Raw genomic sequence first — 25,989 nt, 5'->3', positions numbered from 1 at the left:
TGAGGAACCTCCATGCTGTTTTCCAGAGTGGCTGCACCAGCTTGCATTCCCACCAACAGTGTAGGAGGGTTCCCCTTTCTCCGCATCCTCGCCAGTCCTCTGTTAATTTTTTAATTGACTTATCTATCTGTTATTTTTGAGTTATGGGAGTTCTTTATATATACTGAATACAAGTCACTTATCGGGGTTATCAGATAAATGGTTTACATATACTTCCCCCGTCCCCTGTTTTGTGAGTAGTCTTGTCAATTTCATGACACTGTCATTTAATGCACAAAAAGTTTTAATTTTAGTGAGATCCAATTTATCTGGTTTTTTTTTTCTTTTCTTGCCTGTGCTTTTGGTGTTATATCTAAGAAACCATTGCCTTTAGGTCAGGAAGATCTATTCCTGTGTTGCCTTCTGAGGATAGCCCTTACCTTTAGGTTTGTGATCCATTTTCAGTTGACTTTCATGAAAGGTGTGAGATAGGGGTCCAACTTCATCCTTCTGCATGTGGACATCCAGTCATCTCAGCACCATTGGTGAAGAGACTTCCCTTTCTGTTGAATCATCTTGTTACCCTTGTTGGAAACCAACTGACAGCTTTTAAATGTTCATTTCTGGACTCTGCATTCTGTTCCCTCAGTAGGTTTGTCTATCCTAATGGCAGAGCCACACTCTCTTGATTACTATAGTTTCGTATTAACCTTTGAAGTAGGGAAATGCAAGTTGTCCCACTTTATTCTTTTTCAAGATTATTTTGCGTGTTTCCTGTCCTTTGACCTTTCAGAATGGCTAGAACCCAAAAGAAAAGAAATAACAAGTATTGGTGAGGATGTCCATATCAATTTTAGGAGTTTTTCAATTTCTGCAAAACTGCAGCAAGAATTTTGATAGGATTGCATTGATTCTAGAGTATTGACATATTAACAGTCTGATCCATAAACATGGGATGTCTTTCTGTCTATTTGGATCTTTATTTTAACAGTGTTTTATAGTTTTCATTGTGCATGTTTTATACTTCTTTTGTTCGGTTTATTACTAAGGCATTTTCTTCTTCTTTTGATGCTATTGTAGATAGATTTTCAACTTCCAGTTCATTCACAGGATTAACTCTTCATAGACATACAATTGATTTTTCTGTACTGATCTTGTGCCCTGCAATCTCACTGAATATTTTTGTTAGATCTAATAGTTTTTTAGTGGATTCTTAGAAGTTTCTATATGTGAGATTGTGTCATTTACAAATAGAAATTGTTTTACTTATTCTTTGATAATCTGGATGCCTTTTATTTCTTTTTCTTGGGCTGCTTGTCCTGGCTAGAATTTCCAGTACAATGTTAACTAGAAGTCTTGGTCCTGATCACAGGGGGAAATCATTCGTTCCTTCTTCATTAAGCATGATGTGAGCTGTGGATAGTTCCTCGATGTTCTTTATTAGATTGAGGAAATTCTCTTCTGTTCCTTGTCTGAGGGGTGTGTGTGTTTTCAGGGAAGTATGTTGGCTATTGCCAGATTTCTTTTTTTGAGTCTTGAGGCAGTCATACAGTGTATTCCTTATTCTGTTAATATGGCTTAATTATGTTGATTGATTTTCAGATATTAAACCCTGCACTCCTAGGATAAACTTGACTTGGTTGTGGTGTATAAACTTTTAATATGCTGTTAGATTTAGTTTGCTAGGATTTTGTTGATGTCTGTTTTCATAAAAGATATTGGTCTACAGGTTTTTTTTTGTGGTGCCTTTTGTCTGGTTTTGGTGTCAGGGTAATGCTAGTATCATAGAATAAACTGGGGGATTTCTTTTTTCTTCTTTATCTTGGAAGAGTTCATGAAGGAGTGGTGTTAATTTTTCTTTAAACATTTGGTAGAATTCACCATCAAAGCCATCTAGGATTGGGCTATTATTTGGGGGAAGTTTTAAATCACACATTTAATCTCTTTACTTATTATATGTCTATTCCAGTTTTCTGTATCTTATTAAATCAGTTTTGGTAGTCCGTGTTTTTCTAGAAAATTGTCCATTTCCAGCACTCTGTTTTTTTCATGTGAATTTGAATTATTTTTTGGCATCACTTGCTTTCAGCCTGAATAATTTCCTTTAGTATTTTCCTACAGGGCAGTCTGCTAGCCATGATTTCTCCTATTTTTGTTTGTGTGGGAATATTTTTATTTCACCTTAATTGTTGAGTGATAGTTTTATTGGTTATCCTTGGTTAACGCCACTGCCTTGACCTCCATTATTTCTGAGTAAACGTCAGCTCTTGATTTTATTGGGCTTTCCTTATATATGATGAGCCATTTTCCTCTTGCTGCTTTTGGCATTTTCTTTGTCTTTCACCAACTTGAATATCATGTGTTGGGGTATAGCTCTCTTTGCATTTATTCTACTTGGAGTTTGTTAAATTTCTTGGGTGTATCGGTTATTTTTTTTACCCCATCAAATTTTAGAAGTTTTCAGCCATCATGTCTCTGAATATTTGCTGCTCCTTTTTGTCTCCTCTCGTTCTAACACCTCAGTGACCCCCCCACCGTGTTTCTCAGAGGTCTGTTTATTTTTATTTGTTCTTTTTTCTCCCCACTCTTCAGATTGCACAATTGCTACTGATAGGTATTCAAGTTCATGGGCTCTGTCTTCTGTCAGCTCATATCTACTGCTGAGCCCTTGGTGAATTTACCACTTCAGTTTTTGACCTTTCAACTCCAGAATTTCTGTTTACATTTTTTGTAGTAGTTTCTGCCTCTTTCCTGATGTTCTCTCTTTGATGAGACATTGTCCCTTCCTCACCTTCAGTTTTTTAGACATGGTTCCCTTTTGTTCTTGGAGCTATTTTGAAATCTACCTGCCAAGTCCAAAATCTGGACCTCCTCAAAGGTAGTTTCCATCACCTGCTTACTTTCCCATGTGTGGCTCACACTCTCCTGTTTCTTTTCATGTCTCAGAAATTTTGGTGGAACTGGACATTGTAGATGATATATTGAAGAGACTCTGGATGTTGATGATGCCCAGGGCCTTTGCCGTGCTGTTGTTTGCTTGTTTATTTGTCTAGCGACTTGGCTGTACTGTTTCCATAAACTTTGTTTGCCCTGCAGTGTGCAGCCACTGATACTGCCCCCAACCCAGTGGCCACAGCCTTGGGCCTGTGCATCGTCTCCCTGACCAGACAGCCCCCGACTCCCACCCCAGGACAGTGGTATTCGCCAGATTCTCTCTGTCTCCTTCTCTGATTTTCCTGGTAAGCCTCTGGCTGTTCGGTCTCTACGGGTGTCACCCAGTTAGCTTTCACTAGCAGCTAACTGGTTTCTATGTGGTTTTGAGCATGCTTTCAAGTACAACCTGTCTACAGTATGACCCATTGAAATTCTGAGCCTTTCACAGAAGCAGGATGTTGCCCATCTTTGAGCCTTGCTCAGACCCTAGGAGGGGCCTTACCTCTCTTTCCTTGGTTCTTTCTATTACGCTTTTGGTTGTTTTACCATTTTACTCACTGTTGCTAGCATCTTGGAACTTCGGGCCTCCTCTTAGTTGCTCAGCTCACTACTAAGATTTCTGTTGTTTTAGACAATGCCTGTAGGTATGAGCTTGCACAAGCTCTGCTCCAAATAAGGTCGGTCCTTTTAGGGAGAACTGTGGAACTGGCCATTCTGCCTCTCCCTCTGGGAAGACCGCTGCACTTGAATGAAGGGCAAAGTGGCCCACTTCTCCCAGAGTGACAGCTTGGCCTACGAGTGTGTCACTGGATGTGGATGGCAGCCCCTACTCTTCTTGGCTTTTTCTTTTTAGAATGAGGCCTCTGCCCTAGAAGCAAGCTGGGAAAGGGGCTGTCGGGGTCCAGTATTCTTGGCCTGACATCTCTGGGGTAGAGTCTTCACCCAGTAGTGGGAGCCCCAGTCCTCTTGGCCTCTGCTTCCTGGAGTTAACTTTCTGCAACACAGAATTATGTATTGGGAAGTGCCAGTTGGCGTGCCTTTCCCAGGGTCAAACCGTAGCCCCAGACTGGCAGCAGGAAGGATAGATAGTTCCGTCTTCTAGGCCATAAAGCTTCTGGACCCATGAGCTGGGGAAGGTATGGGTAGCAGTTGTGGCCAAATGCCACAGACTTCCACTGTTCTTACCAAGATTTCATAGATGTTCTTGAATACACGTTTCTCCCTTTGTTGTATGGACTTCAGGACAACTTCCAGATACTTTAAGTGGTTGTTATTTTTAAAAATAATGCTTACCAGTTAAACAATTATCTTACTGAGGAGAGGGAGTTCACTGACCTCCTTATAGGTCCCCTGTAGACGTTTCCACTTGCTGCCTGTTTTCATAAATCAGGTTTTATTGGGACATAGTCCTGTCCATGCACCGATGTGTTGTGCATAGCTGAGCTCATGCCCCGGGGGCAGAGCTGAGAGTTACAACTGAGATCACGTAGCCAAAATAGCCACTGGTCCTTACAGAGATAGTTTGCCAAAAAATGGCGGCATTTTTCTATTTTCTGTGTGGAAGACAGACCTGCAAAATGAAATCCTGAAACCAGACAGCAGCCAGGGCACCTGGAGTCCGTCCACCTCCTGCGCTCATACCCGCGGCTCAGGGGTCAGATGAAGAAGGGATGGACAAGCAGTATGCCGTTGGAACTGCAGGAGAAGTTGTGGCAGTCGGCTCATTTGAAAAACATCCTTGTTATCTGCTTTTTGTTGTGTGTCGTATTGGTCCATTGTTAACTTTTTGTGATATCTTTTCTTGTTCTATATCAGTATTCCATTTTAGATCTGATGCAGTATTTTTACATGTTGTAATCATCTTCCTAAAGTGGCCCTAAGTTGTGTAAGCATCCTCCCTGTGGGAGGCCAGGGAGAAGTGTGACCATATTCGAGCTGTAGGTCTGTGTTCCCTGAGTGCCGGTGTTCTGCTCACTGCATTCATGAATGTTTACTGTGTCAGCTTGTCACCCGACCTTCATTTCCATTGTATGTCCTTTAAACATAAGCAGGTAGGTTCTGTACGTCTCTGGAGTCACTGGCCTGACCTGCTGGTTTCTTTGTGAATTGCCCTCTGTGGGCATGCCTTTGGCTTCACCCAGAGACATGGTGTGGGGTGTGGGACAGGCTCGGGCTGAGAGGACAGAGCGGACTCGACAAGACATGGAGGACTATGGGCGGTCGGGGTGGCAGTTGGGGGAGGGGAGCAGGGCAGGCTGGCATCTTGCGGGGACTCCTGACAGGGCTCTGAACTTCTAGAGGGTGTGGGGTCCACTTTTCCAGTGCCTCCAGGGCCAAGCAGACATCAAGGGAACAGCAGACTGAAGAGTATGGGGCATCCAAGTGTCCCTGGAACAGTGGGTCATAGGAGTGACCTTCTGTCTTGCAGCACTGCTTTAAAGGACACTGCATCTGGCTGACCCCTGACATCCTCAAACGGGATGGCAACTGGGGTGCCTGGAGTCCATTCGGCTCCTGCTCGCGCACGTGCGGCACAGGCGTGAAGTTCAGGACCCGCCAGTGTGACAACCCACAGTGAGTCGACCCCACTGTTTCCCACCCTCCTGTGTGGTAGCTGAGGTCCCCGAGGCCCCTTTCCAGCTGGCCCTATCCTGCAAGGCTGCCATGGCTGTCCACCACTTCTGGAGAGGGTATGAAGGCAGGCAGCTCAGGCTTCTCATCACCATCCCTGGGAGCAAGCAGAGACTCAAAGAGGGGAGGGTCTTGCCTCAGATCACACAGCCTGCTGGGGCAGAGCCAGCCCTGGATGCCTGCAACCTTGTCTCCTAGGCTGCTGGCCTGGGGCCAATTCCCACAACCTGGCCCACACCCTGCTCTAGATACTGACTTATTCAGCCCTTCTTAGTCAAGGACATGGAAGACAGAAGTTGTAGCAGCAATGGGGATAAAGCAGAGGGCTCTCTTGGGCTCCCAGATGCCAGGCAAGAAGAAGGGTCAGCAACATGCCATCCTGGGCATGTATGATAGGGTTTGCCTAGGGAGGTTGCCCCCGTGCCTGCCAGGCTCCCACCCCAGCTGTGCTCCTCCTCCTGCCTCCTATGCAAACCCCAAATTCTGTGCTCTGTTGTCCTCCCTTAGGTTCCTTTAATGTCCCTCCATGGCAGCCCACTCTATGAATATCTCTCAGGTCTGGGCCCTGCCAGTCCTGCACTGTGCCTCCCCCAGTGCACTGCCCAGGGAAAGGAAGAGTGCACAAGGAAGGCACACTTGTGTGTCTGTGTGTGTCTCCTGGGCCCCTGCAGTGCTTTGTGACGTAGGGGGCCTCAGTGAGCCCCACGGGCCTCACGCAGCCTACTTCATGGATTGATTGTGGGTGCACGAACAGTCATGTAAACGGGATCCCCACAGATGACCACTCACTCTGGTCTTCCACCTACTCTAGGGAGCTGCCAGAAGACATATGGCTTTGTCTTTCTTTGGCTTGTTTGGTGTTTTAAAGATCCTAGTTTACAGGAAAACACAAAAATATCTGGAATTTCACATTAAAAAAAAAAAAGAGAGAGAGAGAGAGAGAATCTTATTTCCAGCTTCCAGATTGGGCATCCCTGCAACACCAGGCCCAAATACAGGCTGATGGGCGATGAACGACTCAGACCAGACCCTTCGTGGGGCAGCCCGGCCCAGCCATCTCCATTCACCTCCTCCACCCATCTGGACCCCCTTGATATTTGGGTTGGGGCCCTAAGACCTAAGCCTGAGTCCTAGGTTCATCACCCTGCCTTGGATCCTACCACAGCCTTGCAGGATTGGGTATGACTTTATGTTCATGTGTGTTTTTCTCAGAGAGCAGGGCTCTAGTTTCATATCAACTTCTCAAAGGAGCCCGTGACCCCAAAATTTAAGCCCTCAGGTACACGGGCCCTTAGGCCCTTCCAGATAGGCTGGGTTTCAACCTCTGCAGCAATTCCCACACCCTGCTTAGCCAGGCCCCAAACCAGCCCCCAGGGAGCCAGAGGGGGTCAGCACTCTCGGCTCTGGGCAGAGAGGTCGAGTCCACATTGGTCTGGAAGGGATGTGCGCTGGGGTCCAGCAGTAGGAAAGCCCAAACCCCAGGGGCATCAGCTCGTGCCTGGAGAACTCTCTGCCTGCTTCTGACCAATTCCTACCTGAGGGCTCCAGGCCCCATCCTGGTAAGGTGCAAAGTACCCCACCTTCCTCCTTTCAAGCAGTCCTGGGGCTATTATGCCTGCCTCTGGATGACAAAGGAAATGTTAGGACCCCAGAGGCTCTGGGGTGCTGGGTGAGGACCACCAGGGTTCCCAACCCACAGCACAGTACCTGGCGTGCAGCAAGGCTCAGGACCTACAATGAGTCTCTCCTGCCCCTTCATGTGCTGATGGAGTGACTTAGGTCCAAGCTGCACAGCTGAGAGGGCAGATCTGGCCCAGTATCCCAGCATCCAGACCTTGAAGCTAGTGCCTGACTCTGGGTGCTTTGGCTCCAGAAGACCCATCACCAGGCCAGTCTTGAGGTTAGGGAGGTGGGCTCCATGTTCTTCTGTCCTTCTGAACCTGGTACTCTAGGGAGTTTCTACTCCTCCGGCTGCTCCAGCCTCCTTGGTGGCAGCAAGAGACCAGTGCAGCTGTGACAGGAGCTATCTGTTCGTGTCAGCCATCAGGCCCAGTGCCAGCGCTCCCTCCGCAATAGTGACGGTCAGATAGCACTGTCAGGGTGCAGTGACAACTGTTCCCACCATCATCAGGCAGCTGCAGGGCCCAGAGCATTTCAGAGCTCCTGGGCTCCAGGCAGCCTCTGTGTCAGCAGCCCAGGCAGGCCCCACGTGCCTCCCCTTTCGTGCAACCTCCCCGGGGGTGACGGGGGTGACCGAGAGCCTGCGCACTGTCCCAACTATAGCTGCAGCCCCCTGCTTGTCTGTCTGCAGCCTTCCCTGCAGCACAGAAGCCAGCGTGGCAATGCTGCGCAGTTCCCAGCTTCCCCTGCTTGCTGGCCCGGGCTCCCCGTGTGTCCTTCGTGCTCCCCACTCTGTCACCGCAGAACCACAGGTGGTCTAGTCCCCGGCTCTGCACTTGGTCTTCCTCACCCACCTTCCCTGAATTCTCCAGTTCACTTTCTAGTTTGAAGTTTGCCTGGCTCTCCATTGGAACCAGTACACCTCCTTCCTGCTCCTCCCTACACCTATCGAGGGGATGCCCTTGTCAGTGACCCCCTGGGTAGTGGCCGTGGTGTAAATCTCAGAGCTGCTCCTTCTTTTCATCCACCCCATCTTGGGTGTCTCCTGCCGCTTTCTCCACAGATGTCTTATATCACTTTTCCCCACCACCTTCCCTCAAGAACGTGGCCCTGGGGAGGGGCCTCAAGGACGCCAGCCTCATTCCTTGTCCACTCTGCTGTGCCATGCACAGCCACATTGACCACCCTGTTATATAGGTAGGGTGACCCTTGCCCAAGTCTCCGGTGGGGCCTCAGGTCCTGCTCCGCACTGCCATGCCAGGCAGATGGTGACGCTGAAGTCCCCAGCTCCTCCTGGGGTGCAGTCCCACGGCTGGCACCTTTTCTGGCCTTTGCCATGGGGCTAGTGCTTTGTGGGTGAGTGCTGTTCTCAGAGAAGTGGGGGGTTAGGAAAACTCAGCCCTGGGTCCCTGAAGTGGGTGGGGGGAAGCCAGAGAACAGTGTCTGCTGCATTCCTGCCCCTTGTCGGGAACTTATGCAGCAGTATTGTGCTGGTTTGGAATTGTTCTTTGAGTTCCCACCATGGGTCAGGCACAGTCCTAAGCCCAGATGTGGAGGAGACTCCCTCACTTCCTCCATCTTGGGATTCATGTCCCAGGAAAGGGCAGAGCCGTAACAGGCAGCCACAGCCCACTGTTGGTTCAGTCACAGCGACGGGAGCGCGACGGGAGCTGGGGGTGGGGGCGCATGGGGGCCCAGCTGATGCTGCCTTCCTGTGGGAGTCCCAGAGGGAGGGATTACCAGTCCCTTTATGCTTCATGGATGAGGGGGATTGCCTGGGCCCTGCAGCTAGGACAGGGCAGGGCTGGGTCCCTTCACTCTGCACAGCTGCCTCCCACACCTGAAATTCAGGACAAGTGGCACACCATGTTCTGGCCTCTTCCTGATGGCACGGAGCTACAAGTCCTTCCTCTTTCTCCTCCAGCCCAGCCAACGGGGGCCGCACCTGTTCAGGCCTTGCCTACGATTTCCAGCTCTGCAACTCCCAGGAATGCCCTGATGCCCTGGCTGACTTCCGTGAGGAGCAGTGCCGACAGTGGGACCTGTACTTCGAGCACGGCGATGCCCAGCACCACTGGCTGCCCCACGAGCACCGGGATGGTGAGCCCCCAGGGACAGAGTAGAGCAGGTGCTCAGCGGCAGTGCCCCAGGTTGCGGACAGGCTGCGGCTATCAGCAGAGCCCATGGGGGCCCAGTCCTAGAATTTTTAAACATACTGTGGGAATGGGTGCCAGGGCAGACAGGGTCCCCATCCTGGAGAGAGAAGCTGCAGTCTGGAGGGAAAGGCTGTCAGAGCCTCTGGGATCTGTGCCAACATCAGCCTGGCTCTGTTGGGAAAAGCTCTTCCTAAATCCAATAGCCTGGGGCCAAAGTCCCCAAGGCAGACTCGCCAATGGGGTTGTAGTCACCTGTCCCCTTTCACTTTCTGTCCCAGGCCCAGGGCAGTCCTGTGAAGGCCAGGTATTTACCAAGAAAAGTCTCAGGAGAGCTTCTCCCTTGTATGGTGCTTCTCTTGAGCAAACTTGGGGAGCTAGCAAGCCGTGCAGCTGGGCCTCCTCGCCAGTACCCTGCCAATTCCCTTCCAGCCAAGGAGAGATGCCACCTGTACTGCGAGTCCAGGGAGACTGGGGAGGTGGTGTCCATGAAGCGCATGGTGCACGACGGGACACGCTGCTCTTACAAGGATGCCTTCAGCCTGTGTGTGCGCGGGGAGTGCAGGGTGAGTGCCGTGGGGATGGGGGCACAGGGGTGTGGGGGCCACAGCTTAGGATGTCGGCTTCCTGGGGTTATGGGGCAGCCTCGTTGGGGCTAATGCAAAGTGTCCAAACCAGTGCCTGGAACAGGGAAGGCACAAACTCTTCCCTGTGCCAAGGGCCCTCAGACTTGAGTGTGTCTATGGGTTCCCGGGCAGCTTGAGGCCCCCACCTCAGAGGTTCTGACTCTGTAGCTCGAGGTTGGGCCTAGGCGCATGAATTTTACATGCTTCCCTGGTGGTTCTGCCACATGTGGTTCACAAGCGACCCGTTCCAGAGTGCTGCCACCTTCTCGCACTCTGCTGGGCCCAGACAGCTCATTCTCCATCAGGGCAGCCCACCATGGGGCTTGCTGGTTCGGCCCTTTGTAGAAATGCCCTTCTGGGTTTTCCATTATTGCGTCTTTGGCTTCAGTCTCGGGCTGTCACAAGAAACAACAGTGCAATAACCTTGCATTACCATCATGGCGTGAGCAGAGGCCTGCCCTCTGCCAGGCTCCTGCCAGGCTCCCTAGAAATAGCTGGAGGCCTACCTGGAGTCTGATGAGGCAGGGCCGATTGTAGGATCATAGAGGCTGACTTCTGTCTCATTTTCCTGAGAGACAGAATCTTCAGGAGGCCTCAGGCAGAAAGCCTGGCAGATTGCCGCAGGCACCCCAGAGAAAGAGGGCGAGGCCAGGAGAGTGAGGAGGTAGGGTGCAGGGCGGCCAGACTTGTGCTCAGAACTTCTGTCCACTCACGGAGGATGGTAGCCTGCAGCAAAGGAGGCTCCTCCAGACACAGTGGCCAGGGACCGGAGGGGAGCCACCCTGCTTGAGTCCGGCATGGAGGCCACGGTGCACAGTCCGCTCAGGTTGTGAGACCACATACGGAGGAACAGAGACGGCAGCATTGCCTTTGTTCCTGCAGGGTTTTAATTTATGGAGGTGACCTAGTGACAACCTAGAGAGGCCAGTGCCATTGAAGGAAGAACGAGTTACTTAGGTTTCCTGAGAGAAAGGCTCACTTCACTATGCAGGGCCCTGTGGGGAAGTGCCAGGTTTAGTCAGGGGTGGGGGAACAAGGAAGGGGTTGGGGGTTAGAGTTTTATGGGGGTTTCCTCAGGAAAGGCAGGCCGGACCCAGGAAACAGTTGAGGATGGGCAGGATCTGGGCTAGAGGGGAGGCGCCAGCTTCCTGCCACCTGGCCTGGGGATGATTCCTGGCAGGGGAAGTATCAGCTTGTGCGTGAGAGGCCGATCAAGGTGGTTAAGGAGAATTGTTTTACATACGAAACGTGCTCCCAGACCAGCCCTCTGCTACCCATAAAAGCAGGCATGAGGGAGGGGCAACCTGTACCTAGCCAGCAAGTTCAAGATCTCAAAACACTGTAAGACATGGAGGGGGTAGAGCTGGGTGGAGTCGTCAGTTGAGCATCTCACTTGGTTTCAGGTCAGGTCATTATCTCAGGGTGGTGGGATTGAGCCCTGTGCCAGGCTCTCACTCTGCCAGGAGTCTGCTTGGGATTCGCTCTCTCCTTCTTCCCTTCCCCTTGCTCATGCGTGCATGCTCTTTCCGTGTCTGTCTAAAATAAAATAAAGTCTTAGGATGCCTGGGTGGCTCAGTTGGTTAAGCAGCTTCCTTCGGCTCAGGTCATGATCCCAGGGTCCTGGGATCGAGTCCCACATCGGGCTCCTTGCTCGGCAGGAAGCCTGCTTCTCCCTCTGCCTCTGCCTGCCTCTCTGTCTGCCTGTGCTCACTCACTCTCTCTCCCTCTGTCTCTGACAAATAAATAAAAATCTTTAATTAAAAAATAAATAAATAAACAAACGAACAAATAAATAAATAAATAAAAATAAAGTCTTAAAAAAAAAAAAAGAACATCGTAAGACACAGAAAAAATTTAGAACCATGACCAACACCATCAGTATTACATTTAGTAATAGAAGTGGCTTTAAGCAGCAACTGTGATATGGCCGCAAACATAATAGAGAAGCCAGAGCACCCATTCACTGTCTCGGGGGCTAGAGCTTCACAGCACCGTTGAGGAGATGAAACATTTCATTAATGGTGATTTTGAAGGAATGACAGCAGGATGAGCAATTTCTTGCATCATTGGAAAACAGAAATATTTATGTTTAATGTGATCATATAGCAGAAGTTCTAAAGCAAAGGAGACAGGTTGGGACCACTCTGAAGATGTGAGCAGTAGTTAAGATGAGGTACCAAGTCCTCACAATGCCTGGGGACGTGCAGCCCTTCTTGTGAAAGTATCTTGTGCTGGGTCAAAAATCATGCCCGAGTGGACGCTGTCAATTAGGGAATATCAAAACACGACTCAAGAAGGTTAAGAGTGAAATAACAGCAGAAGACGCTTCAGGAGAATAGAAATCCACATGCACATACACATGTTCACACAGAGAAAGGAATGAAAAGAGTAGCAAGAATTAAATGAAGCCAATAGAATAAAGGGCGCAGTCCACTGCCCTGAGAAAGTAATAGTGAGTCATCAAATATATCATCCGAAAATGGCATTGAGAAAGGCAGAGATTAAAAGAAGCTAGCATCTGTCCTGATCTGAGGACTCACCTGCAGGATTTCGTAACAGAGGGGAGGGGAGGGAAGCAGCACCTCGTGAGCTGTGGGCCCTTCCCCGTGGGACAGGGAGACCACCATCTCCACCAGTGTCCTCCAGCCCGGCTTGGACTGCAGCAGAGTTCAGCTGCCAGCCCTCTCTGGCCATTGCCTCAATGGGCAGCAGCCACACAAAGCCTCTTGGGGACACGGGCCCTCCCCAGCCTGAGCCATCAACCCCAGTAGGACCACAAGTGAGATTTCAGACCCACACAGTGACCCTGGTTTTCATTAGTCTCTTCTACTCAGTTAATGTCTTACGCACATGTTCCCCCTTATTCAGGCGCTGAATGTTAGAATGGCATCTCCTGAAGGTCTGTAGACACTTACCAGGGATGCATTCCCCCCCCCGCCCCCCGCTGTGGACAGTGCTTGCTTGCTCTGGGAGGTCAGGCCTCCTGATGAGCCGACCAGCAGCTGCCCAGACAAAACCCGCTCCTCTCTAGGGCAGGCCGGCTCCTGTCCACTGTGATTATTAGACATACCTTGATTCCAGAAAAAATAAAAGGTGATTAAAAAAATGCCTGAGAAGTAAGGAAAAAGGGTGACAAGCCATGTTAATATCTCTGGAGTTCTGATAGATCAAGTACTTAACTTATTCTGCTTTCCCTTTTGCTCACCTCTTGTGACTCGGAGAAAAGACTCCATTGGAACAAGTGTCTTAAAATGTAGCCTGTTGGCTTTGTTTTTCCTCTGTCCAATACCCTCCTTCTGTTCCAGCCAGCTGAATTTCTAATAAGTGTTTTGGGTTGTACATGGGCTGCAAGTCTTTTTAGAAAGAGCACATGAGGGCACCTGGGTGGCTCAGTGGGTTAGGCCTCTGCATTCCACTTGGGTCATGATCTCAGAGTCCTGGGATTGAAGCCCGCATGGGGCTCTCTGCTCGGCAGGGAGCCTGCTTCCCCTTCTCTCTCTCTCTGCCTGCCTCTCTGCCTACTTGTGACCTCTCTCTCTCTGTCAAATAAAAAAATAAAAAAATAAATCTTAAAAAAAAAAAAAGAAAGAAAGAGCACATGAACCAGTGAAGAGCTTCTAGAACAGAGTTGGTCCTCTGGTAAGGTTCACGAAATGACATGGGTTTTGGAGTCTGGAGTCTGGGGAAGCACCTTCCAGATGCTGCTTTGTTCCCTGGCACCACCTCTCACCTGCCTCTACAACTCAGAGGCTTTTTGCTTCTGGTTTATTCTGTCTGAAAGAGAGCATGAGTCCCCCTTGGGTGAGAGGCTGAAGCAACCCTTCTCACAGGGAGTGTAACTGTCCTGGCCTAAAAGCGGGTTCTCCCCGCCCCCCACACCAACTCCAGCCTTCCCTGAGGAAGGGAGCCTGTGACTGTTGCCAAGGCCCATCTCCTCCCCCCCAGCAAGAGCTCCCACAGGCTGGGCTGCTCTGATACCATGTCATGAACATGGAAACCAACTCAGAGTGAGAGCAGCGTGCCTCCTGAGACCACCCATCTAGAAATGGCAAGTGGGCACATTCGGTTCAGGCTTCTGTACCTTTAAAGAGCAGTGTTTTCACTGCGTCTTCTTTCCCCGGTAGATCATGTTGTCTTCCTTGGCTAATTCCACCCACCCCCCAGGAACCATTATAATAAACATGAGATGTTCATTTCAGTGATTGTTTTTCACCCCGCTCACTTTCAAAAATGATTCAAAGGGCTTATGATTACACCGGAATGGGTAAGACCAAACACCATCAACATCTGTCCACACCTTCAAACATGATTCATGAACCACTCCTCTGTAGCCTTTTCATGGTGCAGAGCCCCTGCCCTGCAAGGCCCTCGTGAGACAAAAGTCAGAAATCAAAGAGCAGAGGGAGAAGTGGGTTTTTCCAGAGAAAGGGAGCAGGGATGACCTTGAAGGGAAAATTGGCTCTGAGCTTCCTGGCAGCCTCAACAAAAAGGAAAACCTGTCACACTCTGATGCACTCTTAAGACAGGCAGAGGGAGCCGACTAGCTCAGAGGATGGGCTGTCTTCCTTGGCTGAGCTAGGAGAGAGTGGCCTCCGGCGACCTGCTCAGGCCCATCCTGCAGGAGCTCCTTCTGTGGAGTTCCCTGGCCCTGGGAATGGTATGCTGCCATAGCTGTGGAGAGTAGAACCTGAACTTGTTACTACCTTGGCTGGGTGGCCCAGGTCAAGCGAGCAACCCTGCTTAGTGTGGAATAATTCTGACACTGGAGTAGGTGATACTGAGAGGATTTCTTGAATGAATGGAGTTCCAGTTGTTCTCACCAACTCTTGTCAACTCCTGCACAGACACCCCAGAGACAGACTCAAGGGGGCATTGTGTTCTTGGAGCCTGCAGGCCCAAGCTTTGGGTGAGAGCCCCAGCCAGGCTGCACTGTATGGCCCCTGGGAGAAGGGCAGAGGCTAGGTCAGATCCACAGCCACTGGGACAGAGACATCCATGCAGAGGCTAGCTCGCCAGGCCAGGCCAGGCTCGGCAGGTGGCCCTAGTCAGGCTGTGCAGAGCCCTCTGAGGTCACACTGTCCAGATGAGCAGAGTAGGGGCAGGAAGCAGCATTGGTGGCCTGTGGGTAGGCACACAGGGTCTGTCTTGCTCCAAAGCCCAGTCTCCTTCCTCTGCATCAGAAACCTCTAAGGAGGGTGTAGGCCTGAGCTGCAGGGGGAACAGATGGCAGGGCCCTGAGGGCACAGATTGGGTTGGGGGCTCAAGTGGGCAAGGCTGTTGAGTACACACCGCACACCATCCTCCTGCAGAAGGTGGGCTGTGACGGAGTGATCGGCTCCAGCAAGCAGGAAGACAAGTGCGGTGTGTGTGGAGGGGACAACACCCACTGCAAAGTGGTCAAGGGCACATTCACACGCTCCCCCAAGAAGCTCGGTGAGTGAGCCCCTCCCTCCACCCCTGGTGCCTGATTTTCTGCTGTACCTGGCAGGATGGGGAGGAGGGGGGCACAAGAAGGAGAGGGAAGAACCTAAGTCAGGTACAGCCTGAGCCAGGCTCCAGGCTGTTTGGGGAAGAGAAACCTGGATCTCAGGGGTCAGGGCAGAGAATGCCAACATACAGGTGCACAGGGCAGATCTCAGTCTTTATTTGAAGGCCAGGGCCTGCATAGGGCACCCCTCCCTTGCCTTCCAAAGCTGCCCAGCTGGACTCTGGGTCCTTTGCTCCCTGCCTCCTCCCTCCAGCTGGCTGTCAGCAGGACTGCCCTGGGCAGGCCGCAGAGCCACACGATGGGGCTGGGGAACTGGGGGTCCCGGGCCGACCTGAGCTCTGGGAGAACAGCCATGTGGGTGGGCCTGCAATGACTATACCACTGTCCGAAACGGGGAGAAGCCACCTCGGTTTGCCTCTTAGAAGAAGGCCATGGCCTTGACTCAGAGTCGGCACCAGGGTACAGAGTGATTTTCCATGGTCCCATGAGAGCCCAGGGGTCTTCGGTTTGCAGATTAAATGGCTGAGGTCTAGGAGGCCAAGCGGTTTGCTGAGAGTCTACCTCCCAGATATGGCATGTTAGCTTCAAGCCCAGGTTTGGCTCCGGGGTCACCCTGAGGATTCCCTTGAAGTGTCCCATGGAAAAGGCCCAGGGAGCACCTGAGGAGCAAAAGGGCTTTGGCCAGCTGGGACATAGTACCTTTCCCATCAACCCTTGTCCAGGCAGGTGGTCAAGCCCAAGAACCATGGGGCCATGGGTGAGACCCCTCTGTGTATTGTCCACATTCCAGTGGCCTTTTCTGACTCACTTGGCTTTATCTTCCCACATCCCAACAAAGGTTACATCAAGATGTTTGAAATCCCGGCAGGAGCCAGACACCTGCTTATCCAGGAGGCAGACAGCACCAGCCACCACCTGTGTGAGTCTCTGAAGCCCAGCAGTTCTGGGTGTGGCTAGAGAGCCCAGGGGCAGAGGTCAGGCTGGGAGGCCCAGCCTCTGCTCCACCTCCCTGTCCCTGGCTCAGCCCACTGGGGGATCTTTTCTGGGGTCTTCTCCAGGTGGAGAGGCTGGGGGCTGGGATCCAAGGGCTCCTGGCAGCAGCTAAGGAGGGACATGTGTCTAAAGCATGCTGTACTCCTAGCCCACAGAGTAGTGACTGCCTACCTCCTCTTCCATCTTAAGGCCAAGGGGGAAGGCTCCCCCTACCCACTGGAAGGCAGGCAGAGTCTGCAAGCAGTGTCTGGGCAGCAGCCCCCACACCAACAAGAAAGCACCCCGGGCTGGCCTGCAGATGGGGTTACAACCTATATTTGCATATTTCCAATTAGTTTAATTTTAAACTCAAGAGATGCTACCTGGAATAGGGCTTTTTGGCATTTCTTGCAAATGTGGTTGCTCGTACTACTCTGAGTGCCCTCTGAGATTGCTGGGATCCCTTACAGGCCTTCACCTGTCCTCACCCCCATCAGCTAAAGGCACCTGTGCCCTCCCTCTTGGGTGGTCATGGGCTGAAGTCCTAAGTGATGCTGGGAGTCATGGGGGAAATCCAGACAAATCCATTCTCCCAGTTTGGGCTCCCCCCCCTCCCTTGTGCCATGGAGACCGGACCGGGTCGGGGCTCCCCAAGTGCCACTGTCTGGCACCCCCACCAACACAGCGAACACCCCACTCTGTTTAATGCACTTTGTTCTTTCTTCCCTGTTTTAAGAGGAAACTATATTGCTACCCAAAATGCAAAACCACTTGCCGTAAGTGGAAGGAAAAACCTAAAAGTTGGTTCCTAAAGGGAGAGACAGACACTTGAATCTAAACACATTCTCGCTGCAGGCTCCAGGTGTGAGGCCTGATCTCTCTGCGTGAGAGGAGCCAGGGTTGATGGCCAGTTGAGTGTCTGCAGGCCCCTGCTGAGGTATCTTTGTGGGGTGCACAGAGAACTGCAGGACACTGGTGCAGGGAACGATTTCCTCCTTCTCGGATCCCTGTCTGGGGCCCCCAGTAGCTGCCTTCCACACTGTGGGATGCATGGGGCTTCCTGACCAGCCAGTTATTGGCTTCCAGACACCTGCTGATCCTGGGGTATTCCATGTGTCCCGTGCCATCCCCTGGTCAAGCTCGGTCTCTGAGGATGTATGGGGACCTCCTGAGGCACCAGGTTGGGGTGAGGAGGCTCTGCCTTTCAGCTGGACCTATGCTTACCCCATGGCAGGAAGCTTCACCCCAGCCCTGTGCCCTAGTGTCCAGCAGATGCGCTGCACCCAGGAGGCGGGTGCGGGATGTGGGAGACAGTGGCTCTGAGTCGACTGGAAGGAGGTGATCCTACAGCGGCTGCTTGAAACCCCCACACCCCCAGGGACTGTGGGGCAGATCCAGAAAGGGGCCCTGGGCAGGGTAGCTTCGAGGCCGAGGCTGGCTCCCATGGCTATCTGGGCTTCCACTGGCACAGGCCCCTAGCAGAGGGCAGCTGGGGCAAACAGAGATCTGCTCTCCATCACTCCCCTCACCAGTTGAGACCTGTGGACCCTCCCCGCCTCTCTCTCCAGTGCACCCAGCTTCTGCCCCTGAGTGATCATGGCTGGGGGTGGGGGCTGTCTTCTGCCATTCTCAGCCGTCAAGAACCTGGAGACGGGCAAGTTCATTTTAAATGAAGAAAATGATGTGGATCCCAATTCCAAATCCTTCATTGCTATGGGCGTGGAGTGGGAGTACCGGGATGAGGATGGCCGGGAGACGCTGCAAACCATGGGTCCCCTTCACGGCACCATCACCGTGCTGGTAAGTGGAGGCAGGGGCCAGGCCTACCTGGGATGGAGATGGAGGGGCTTCCTGGGGTCCCTGGACCTCCCTGCATCCTTTGGACCCCTCTTGGAAATCATCCCTGGCCTGCCCTTTGGACCAAGGGTCTCCATCTGTCAGACTTGGAGCCCTGAGACATGAGATTCTGGGCTCTGCTCTGCACTGGGCCCTGGGGTACAGCAGTCCAACCCTCCCCTCTAAGGGCTTCAGTTTCCTCCTCCAAATGACATTCATGGCCACCTTTTATCATGTCTGCTCATGTCTGCCATCCCATCCAAACCTTGCAATGCCCCAGGAGTGACTGACGGGGTTCAGGAGGTTAGCCTCCCAAACCCGGCTCATACCAGACTTTGTCCCTAAGCAGGGCTAAGCCCCAACTCTTGTGTCCAAGACCCACTTCTGGGTGAATCCAGAATCCAGAGGGGTGAATGAGAATCCAGAGGGGGCTTGATTTTCTTTTCTTTTTTTTTTTTTCCCAAGATTTATTTTTAAGTAATCTCTATACCCAATGTGGGGCTTAAACTCATAGCCCCAAAATCAAGAGACACCCATCCCGCTAATAAAGCCAGCCAGTGCCCTAGGGACTTGATTTTCTAATTGCTTTTTGGAAGTTAATTTCCGTCACAAAAATAAGATGTTTTATTTGGGAAAAATGTAAAAGACTCTGGATAAGGCTCACAGGCCTTTAGCTCCTCTGTGAGAGTGAATGGTTGGGTTTGGGCACCTGAGCCCAGGATCCGTGTGTGTCACACATGTGTGCCCCTCTGCTCAGCTCACCTCACTTGCGGGGACTTCACCCCTGGAAGTGCCCTCAGCAACCTGCCAGTGCTGTGAAAAAGTCAGCCGCATAAACTAAGGTGAACTCGAACAGAAACACACATAAAATTTGGTTATGTAATGACAGTGGGTAAAAGTACACTGACCGGAGGCTGGCAGGACCCTGGCCCCATGCTCCTCCCCGCCAGCCATGGTGCAGGATTGGTAAATCCGAGCTTTCCAACACTTTCTAGAAGATAACCATGGCCCATAAAGAGAACTGACCATACATGGGCCGGGGCATGTGTTTCTAAACTGGCCGGCGAGGGCAGGTGGACAGCACAGCGAACGCACTCACGGCCATCTCTGGGCGCAGGTCATCCCACAGGGTGATGCCCGGATATCGCTGACGTACAAGTACATGATCCATGAGGACTCACTCAACGTGGATGGCAACAACGTCCTGGAGGATGACTCCGTGGGCTATGAGTGGGCTCTCAAGAAGTGGACTCCCTGCTCCAAGCCCTGCGGTGGAGGTGAAGGGTATTCTCAGAGCTGGTCGCGGGGAGGCTCCTGGGAAAAGGGGTTCCTGAGCCCATGGTGCCCCGCTGACTGCCTGGCCTGAGGGACATGCTCAGCATGAGAAGACTGGCCCAGGGGCAGGAGGCCAAGGCAGCAACCCACCTGGTGGGGGGTAGAGGGTGGGCAGGAAGGGGGTGCTCAGGGCAGCGGACCAAAGGCAGCCAGAAGGGCTTGTGGGCATCGGTGTTACAGCATGGAGCTGCATCGGGAAGAGAGGGTCTGGCCTGGCAGGAGGCTGGTGTGAGGGTGGCATGGGTGGATTAGGCCTCACGAGGCAGGCCCAGGAAGGACTCAGGTCATGCTGGAGACCAGGAAAAGGGACCCCTCTGTGGAGGTCACTCCCCATACTTATTCAGAAGGGCCTCCCAACTGTCCTGGGAGGGATGGGGCTTCCTGCAGAGGTGTCCCACCTGCCCTGGACCTCAAACAGTCCACAGCTGGGTGGGACATACAGACGGGCAGGAGATTTCTGGTCTCCCACACGTGCTCACTGCTCCTGAGGGGCTAGACGAGCTAAGAGGCAAGAACAGGTGGCCAGGACAGGCTCTGTCAGGGTCCCACACCTAGAGGACTGAGAGGATTTTGCCAAAGAAGAGGTGACTGCTCCCATGGCCCAAGCAGGTGGACAGCTCCTTCTGCAGGGCTCCCACCTGTGCAGATGGCACCCCCAACCCTCCCTTGAGTATGTCCTGCTGACTCTCCCTCCTCTGTATCTCGTGGACCTATCTGCTGTTCCGTCTGCCCAGTGCTGACACCATCCTTGCTCCCCAGCTGGCCCTTGTGTGTCCACTGTCACCCCAGTGTGAGCTCTTAAAGGTCCCTTCTTGGCATCCCTTCCTAGTGCCATAGTTTTAGCAGCTCCGTCCACTCTTTGGATAAAGATGAGATTCTCCTCATGGCCTGTGTGGTCTGGGCAGCTTGCTGACCTCTTCCACTGCATCAGTACCCCTACCCCTTGCCCACCAGGCCCTGGCCACACTGGCCCTAGCTGCTTTTCCTGGACATGCCATGTTCCTGCCTCAGGGCTTTTGCACAGGTTGTCTCTTCCCTGGAAGCCACTCTGCTGCCTTCACACTAAACCAACGTTCCTCCATTCTCTGCTTTCTAGGACCTCTCCAGATACCCAGCTTAGATCAGGCTGTCCAGCCACATTGTCTTGTGACTCACCTGGTAGCCTGGGGTGTAGAGATGTTGGAGTTGTTGACACACTGGGTTTTATAATTCTTTTGGGGTCTGTTCCGTGCATTGTAGGATGTTGAGCAGCATCCCTGGCTTCTATGTGCTAGATTGCAAGTGGCACCCCCCAACCCCAAGTTGTGACACCTAAGTGTCCCAGATACTGCCCGATGTTAAAATCGCCCCGTTGAGAAGAGCTGTCCTAGACTCCGGTGAGAGGAGCCTTGCAGGCCATGTTTCTGTGTTAAGCCATCTCCAGGCTCATCGCAGGGCCTCCACGTGGGTTAATTCGAGGTAGAATATGTGGCTGAGCAATGGAGAGGAAATAGAGCCCTCCCTCCTGCCCCAGGAAGCCAGTTGAGAGACCAGGGAACAAGGTGGCCACTCTCCCCTGGCCTCCCACTCGCTGAGCCTGGGGTGCTGGGTGGACATGAGGCTGGATATCTCCAAGGCCTGGCCCTGGCACATTGCCCCCCCCCCCCCATTAGAGGCCTGGGGAAAAGGGGCTGAAGCTGCCCATGGAGCTGCTTCTCTATGCCCCGTGGAGGGGCCACACTGCCCCATGAGACCCCTCAAGCTCTTGTCTTCAGGCTCCCAGTTCACCAAGTATGGCTGCCGCCGGAGGCTGGACCACAAGATGGTACACCGAGGCTTCTGCGACGCCCTCACGAAGCCCAAAGCCATCCGCCGGGCTTGCAACCCACAGGAGTGCTCCCAGCCAGTGTGAGTGCCTGGGGCTACCTGGCTCCTCCAGCCCCAGTTACTCAGAGAGACAGGCCTGTGCATCCCTTCTTCAGAGACCCCAGCCTGGGGTCCCGTGAGAAGAGAAGGCAGATCCCCGGGGGCTCCTGGGGAGGCAGGTACGGGCTCTAGGCCCTGAGTGGTGCTGGCCATCACATCCCCTGCCGTGTTGGTGGATTTTTTCTCCCTCAGCACGTGTCATGGGGTCTAAGAACCCTCAGGCTGTGCGGTGCACCCCTGCTTTGCACATGCTGCACTGAGACGGTCATGTGTGTCTTAGAGATGATGACATGTGCTAATGCCAAGATGGGGAAACTGAGGCTCAGTGGGGACTGGCCATCTTCAGGTCCTGTGGTAGATATTCCCCAGGCCACTCATTGCGGCAGCTGCAGCCTTGATCCTTTAGCCCAGGGCTTTGGCTGGGCTGCATTTCCGGGCCCAGGTTCCTTTCGCAGGGCCCTGAGGGGAGAGGGTGGTTGGTACTTAGGCCTGGGGGTGCTAAGTGGGGACAGGTGCTGTGGGAGTCCACCCTGTTTCCCTGAAGGGTCTGTGATGTCAGCAACCACGGAGGGCAGAAGGCAGAGCCAGGAGCCTGAGAAGGGACAGATAACCAGGGCCCTCCATGCCCCCACCTGGCCCCAGCAGGGCCTGCAGCAGTGTCACCTGCTAGATCTCAGTCAGAGCCCCCGTCAGGCTCTAGGCTGTCTTCCTGATAAAGGGGAAGATGCCCCAGGGAGGCGGGCTGCCTTCTCTCTGCACCCCTGGCCACAGCCCAGCCAGCTCTCCAAGGGGACTGACCTATTGCTCTGCCCCCACAGGTGGGTCACAGGTGAATGGGAGCCTTGCAGTCAGAGTTGCGGGCGGATGGGCACGCAAGCTCGCTCTGTGCGCTGCGTACAGCCCCTGCACAACAACACCACCCGCTCCGTGCACACCAAACATTGCAATGACGCCCGGCCCGAGGGCCGTCGGGCCTGCAACCGTGAGCTCTGCCCTGGGCGATGGCGGGCTGGACCCTGGTCCCAGGTGAGAGGGCCCCCTGGCCTCACATCCTCAGCCCCCAAACCCAGCTTGGGCAGGACTGAGGGGTTCAGAGCGCTCCATGTGGGTCTGAACGCAGTTCTTGGCCCAGACCACATCCTGTGGGTCTCAGGGCACGGTGGAGGCCACACGGTCCATGCTCTGTTGAGAAACTGACTGGAATGGGTGTTTGCACTGCAGGGCAGAGGCTGCCATGTGCTCAGGAGCTTAGAGTCCTGGGAGAACGGGGGCAGAGGGGTGGTCTGGAAGACCAGCCAAGCTGGTAGAAGGGAACATGGGGGAGGGAGGACTTGGACCGGGACTGGCTGGTCTCAGGGGCTGGAGCAGCAGTCCAGGGCCAGGGCTAAGCTAACATGAGTACTGACACCCAGCTCACAGGCCTGGTGGGTCAGGGTCCTCAAGACCAGCCTCGGGCTCAGTGATTCACTGGAAGGACTCACAGGACTCAGACGTCATCATACCCACAGTTGTAGTGCATTTCAGCAAATCACAGGATAGAATCAGCAAAAGAGGAAGGTGCGTGGCCGAGCCCAGAGGAAGCCACGCACAAGCTTCCAGGTGTCCCCTTCTGGTGGGCTCCCAGGGCACACTTAGTTCTGTCAGCAGCAGCGTGGGACAGCATGCATGAAATGCTGCCAGCCAGGGGAGCCCCGTAGGCCTGGGTGTCCAGGGGCTTCCAGGTGTGCCTGACTCTGGTTATCCAAGCTCTAGGCCCCCAGGTGGGGGAGCAAGTGCTCATCGTCAAACACACTGTTGGTACAAACTAACTGGACAGACTGGTGCGATGTGACTCGGGGCGTTAGGTATGCAGAAACGCTCTCCCCAGACAGAACATCCTACGAGCATGGTCCCCAGGAGCTTCCCAAATCTTGGTCCTGAAAGCAGGCCTTCTTTGGGGCTCTGTAAGGTTTGAGAAGCCTGGGGACTGCCAAGTCCACCATTTCCTGCACTGTGTAAGGTGAGGACTGGGGCATTCTCCCGGTGGGCCTGGTCTGAACTGGGAGCCGAGTCGGGAGTGTGGGTGTGATGGCTTTGGGCCTGTCCCCATGCAGTGAGGTAGAGGGGATGCCAGGCTGGAGGGGCCAATGAGGGGGTTGGTGGCACAGGCCCTTGTGTCCAGGGGTCCTCTGCCACAACTCCTGGTCTCCATCAGAGCATTCCCAGCAGTCCCTAGCGTACAAGAGGCTCTTCGTGTCCTGGGTGGGCTTCCTTCAGCCAGAGAAGGGAGATCCCTGTTGAGAACCTAGAAGTGTCAGGCTTTGTACATTTGCTCTAACTCATAGTAACTCACAGAGATAGGCCCATGTGTCCCCGACTTCAGAGACTTAGGAGGTTGGGGCAGCCACTCAAGGCTGGGCAAGGCAACACTGGCCTCTAGCTCATACTCTACCCTCTGCCCTCCACCACCTTCCACGTGTTATCAGGTCACATGTGTGGGGAACTCTTTGGGGCCCAGCTGACCAGGGAGGCAGGCCCTGACTTGTGACTCTCTACCTGCAGTGCTCAGTGACCTGTGGCAATGGCACCCAGGAGCGGCCAGTGCTGTGCCGAACTGCAGATGACAGCTTCGGGATCTGCCGGGAGGAGCGGCCTGAGACAGCCAGAATCTGCAGGCTGGGCCCCTGTCCCCGTAAGCCTCCTGCTGCCCCCAGTCCCAGACCCCAGTGTACAGCGGGCCCGGGTGAGGAGGACTGGTCTGGACTCAGCATTTGTGACCTGGAGGGAGACACTAAGGGCTGATCTTTCTGTAGTCAGAAATGGGAAGAACTCAGCCCTGACTGTCTTCCTGGCCACTCCTCAGTGGTTTGGGAGACAGAAGCAGATTCATGGTGACCACGTGACCACCACCTCCTGACCCAGTGGGGCTCTGCCAGATGAGGCGCCCAGGTCCATGCAAGAAGGGGGTGCCTGTGTGAGTTGGGGTACCCATGCAAGGAGGGGGTGCCTAGTGCCCTCTGAGGAGAGCAACCAGAGCACTGTCTGCATGCAAACACTTTTGGTCCTGGAAAAAGCTCAAGATGTGGACCCCACTGTGAATCCCATATACAAAGGAGGGAATTCAGGGAGGTCAGATGTGCCCACCCAACCAGGCAGGGGGCTAGAGCTGGGATTCACTTGCTCCCTATGTTGCTGGGGAGCAGGCAGGGTGGGTAGCTGAGACCCAGGAGGCCTGGTGGGAGGTGGGAGAGAGGCAGGAGGTAGCCTGGACCGCCAGGGCCTCTCTGTCCCAAGGGTCCTCAAACGCCACATGGGGGAGTCAGAGCCCTCCTGCTGATCCTGCATGCCTGGGGTGGTGGGTGCTGGCCCAGTGTGGGGCCTCAGGAGCCACAGCCCCTCCTTTCCCCTCTAGGAAACATCTCCGATCCTTCCAAGAAGAGCTATGTGGTTCAGTGGCTGTCTCGCCCAGACCCCGACTCACCAGTCCAGAAGACCTCGTCAAGTAACCGGCCCGTTTATAACTCTGCCTCTGCCCCCCAGTGCATGCCCTGCGCCCTGTGGAGCTTGCCATGGGCTCCCCTCCTCTCCTTCTATGGAAAACTTCCCTGACTCTTCCTGAGCGCTCTCTCGGTTCAATCTGATTTTTCCTGGGCCTCTGTGCTAGGCCGTCTCCTTTGGAGCCGCCCTGGCTGCCTGGCTGGGAGGGCTCGCCTCGCCGAGGCATGGCCCCAGGGCACTGGCCTCTTGTAGGGGGCCGGGACCTGGCTGGTGATGGCGTGTAAAGGGGCAAAGATCTGTCTTGGTGCTGGAGGGGCCGGAGGCCAGAGTGCACATGTGACCGCTTGGTGACCACCTCTGGGAGCCACACCCCTCCAAGCTGGAGCTGCAGGTTGGAAGTCAAGGGGGAAACCCACCGGTCCCCTTTCAGACACTGCCCACCAGTGAGGCGTGAGGCCAGAAGGGGTCTGGGGCACACAGTGTTGTGCCACCGTGCCAGGTGGCCCAGCCCCGAGATTTCATGGGTATGTCGGGGCTCCCCAGCGGTCCCTGCTGTTGCTGCTGCTGCTGACCCTGTGCTCAGTGTGTCCTCCTGACTCATGCGACTGTGGCCTGCTTCCTGTGGCCTTTGCGTCCAACTTCCACAGCCCTTGGCCCCCGTGCCCTGTCCCCTTGGGGGGTTTGGGTCACATGGAGGTGGCAGGGGACATGTCCCTCCAGTGGGACATGGGGACACACCGCCACTTCACTCTCTGTCCATTAGCTCCAATGGCCTTTTCTCATCATGTGCACATGACCCCATCCATGGAGGTGAGAGAGTGAGAGATTGAGAGAGAGAGAGAGAGACTGTCTGATGTGGATGCGGCCACCTACCAGTGTGAACAACTACAGAATTACCTCAATTTTTATTGATTTTTTTGCTTAGATAAAACTATGTAGAAAATGCCTTAAAGTTGAAAGGTAACAGAGTTGGCTGCTAACTCCAGCTTCAGAGCGGGGTCGTGATCCCGGTAGGAGGCAGGCAGCACCAGCC

General features: G+C 53.5%; 1 protein-coding gene across 2 annotated transcripts in view; it reads left to right on the top strand.

The window, feature by feature from the left end:
• Window positions 1–25,989, top strand: part of ADAMTS2 (ADAM metallopeptidase with thrombospondin type 1 motif 2) — a 213,307-nt gene that overhangs the window by 178,171 nt on the left and 9,147 nt on the right. For both annotated transcript variants that reach the window (XM_059416152.1, XM_059416151.1), the window contains exons 11-21: window positions 5,342–5,487; window positions 9,089–9,264; window positions 9,750–9,883; window positions 15,253–15,376; window positions 16,270–16,350; window positions 18,037–18,203; window positions 19,357–19,516; window positions 21,329–21,461; window positions 22,298–22,505; window positions 24,021–24,150; window positions 24,871–24,960. In XM_059416152.1, coding sequence (XP_059272135.1) covers window positions 5,342–5,487; window positions 9,089–9,264; window positions 9,750–9,883; window positions 15,253–15,376; window positions 16,270–16,350; window positions 18,037–18,203; window positions 19,357–19,516; window positions 21,329–21,461; window positions 22,298–22,505; window positions 24,021–24,150; window positions 24,871–24,960 — 1,549 coding nt within the window. The remainder of the gene's footprint in view (window positions 1–5,341; window positions 5,488–9,088; window positions 9,265–9,749; window positions 9,884–15,252; window positions 15,377–16,269; window positions 16,351–18,036; window positions 18,204–19,356; window positions 19,517–21,328; window positions 21,462–22,297; window positions 22,506–24,020; window positions 24,151–24,870; window positions 24,961–25,989) is intronic.

Source organism: Mustela nigripes, chromosome 12, assembly GCF_022355385.1.
Source record: "Mustela nigripes isolate SB6536 chromosome 12, MUSNIG.SB6536, whole genome shotgun sequence".
Taxonomy (NCBI): Eukaryota; Metazoa; Chordata; class Mammalia; order Carnivora; family Mustelidae; genus Mustela; species Mustela nigripes.
This window is presented reverse-complemented; position numbering and strand designations above follow the sequence as displayed.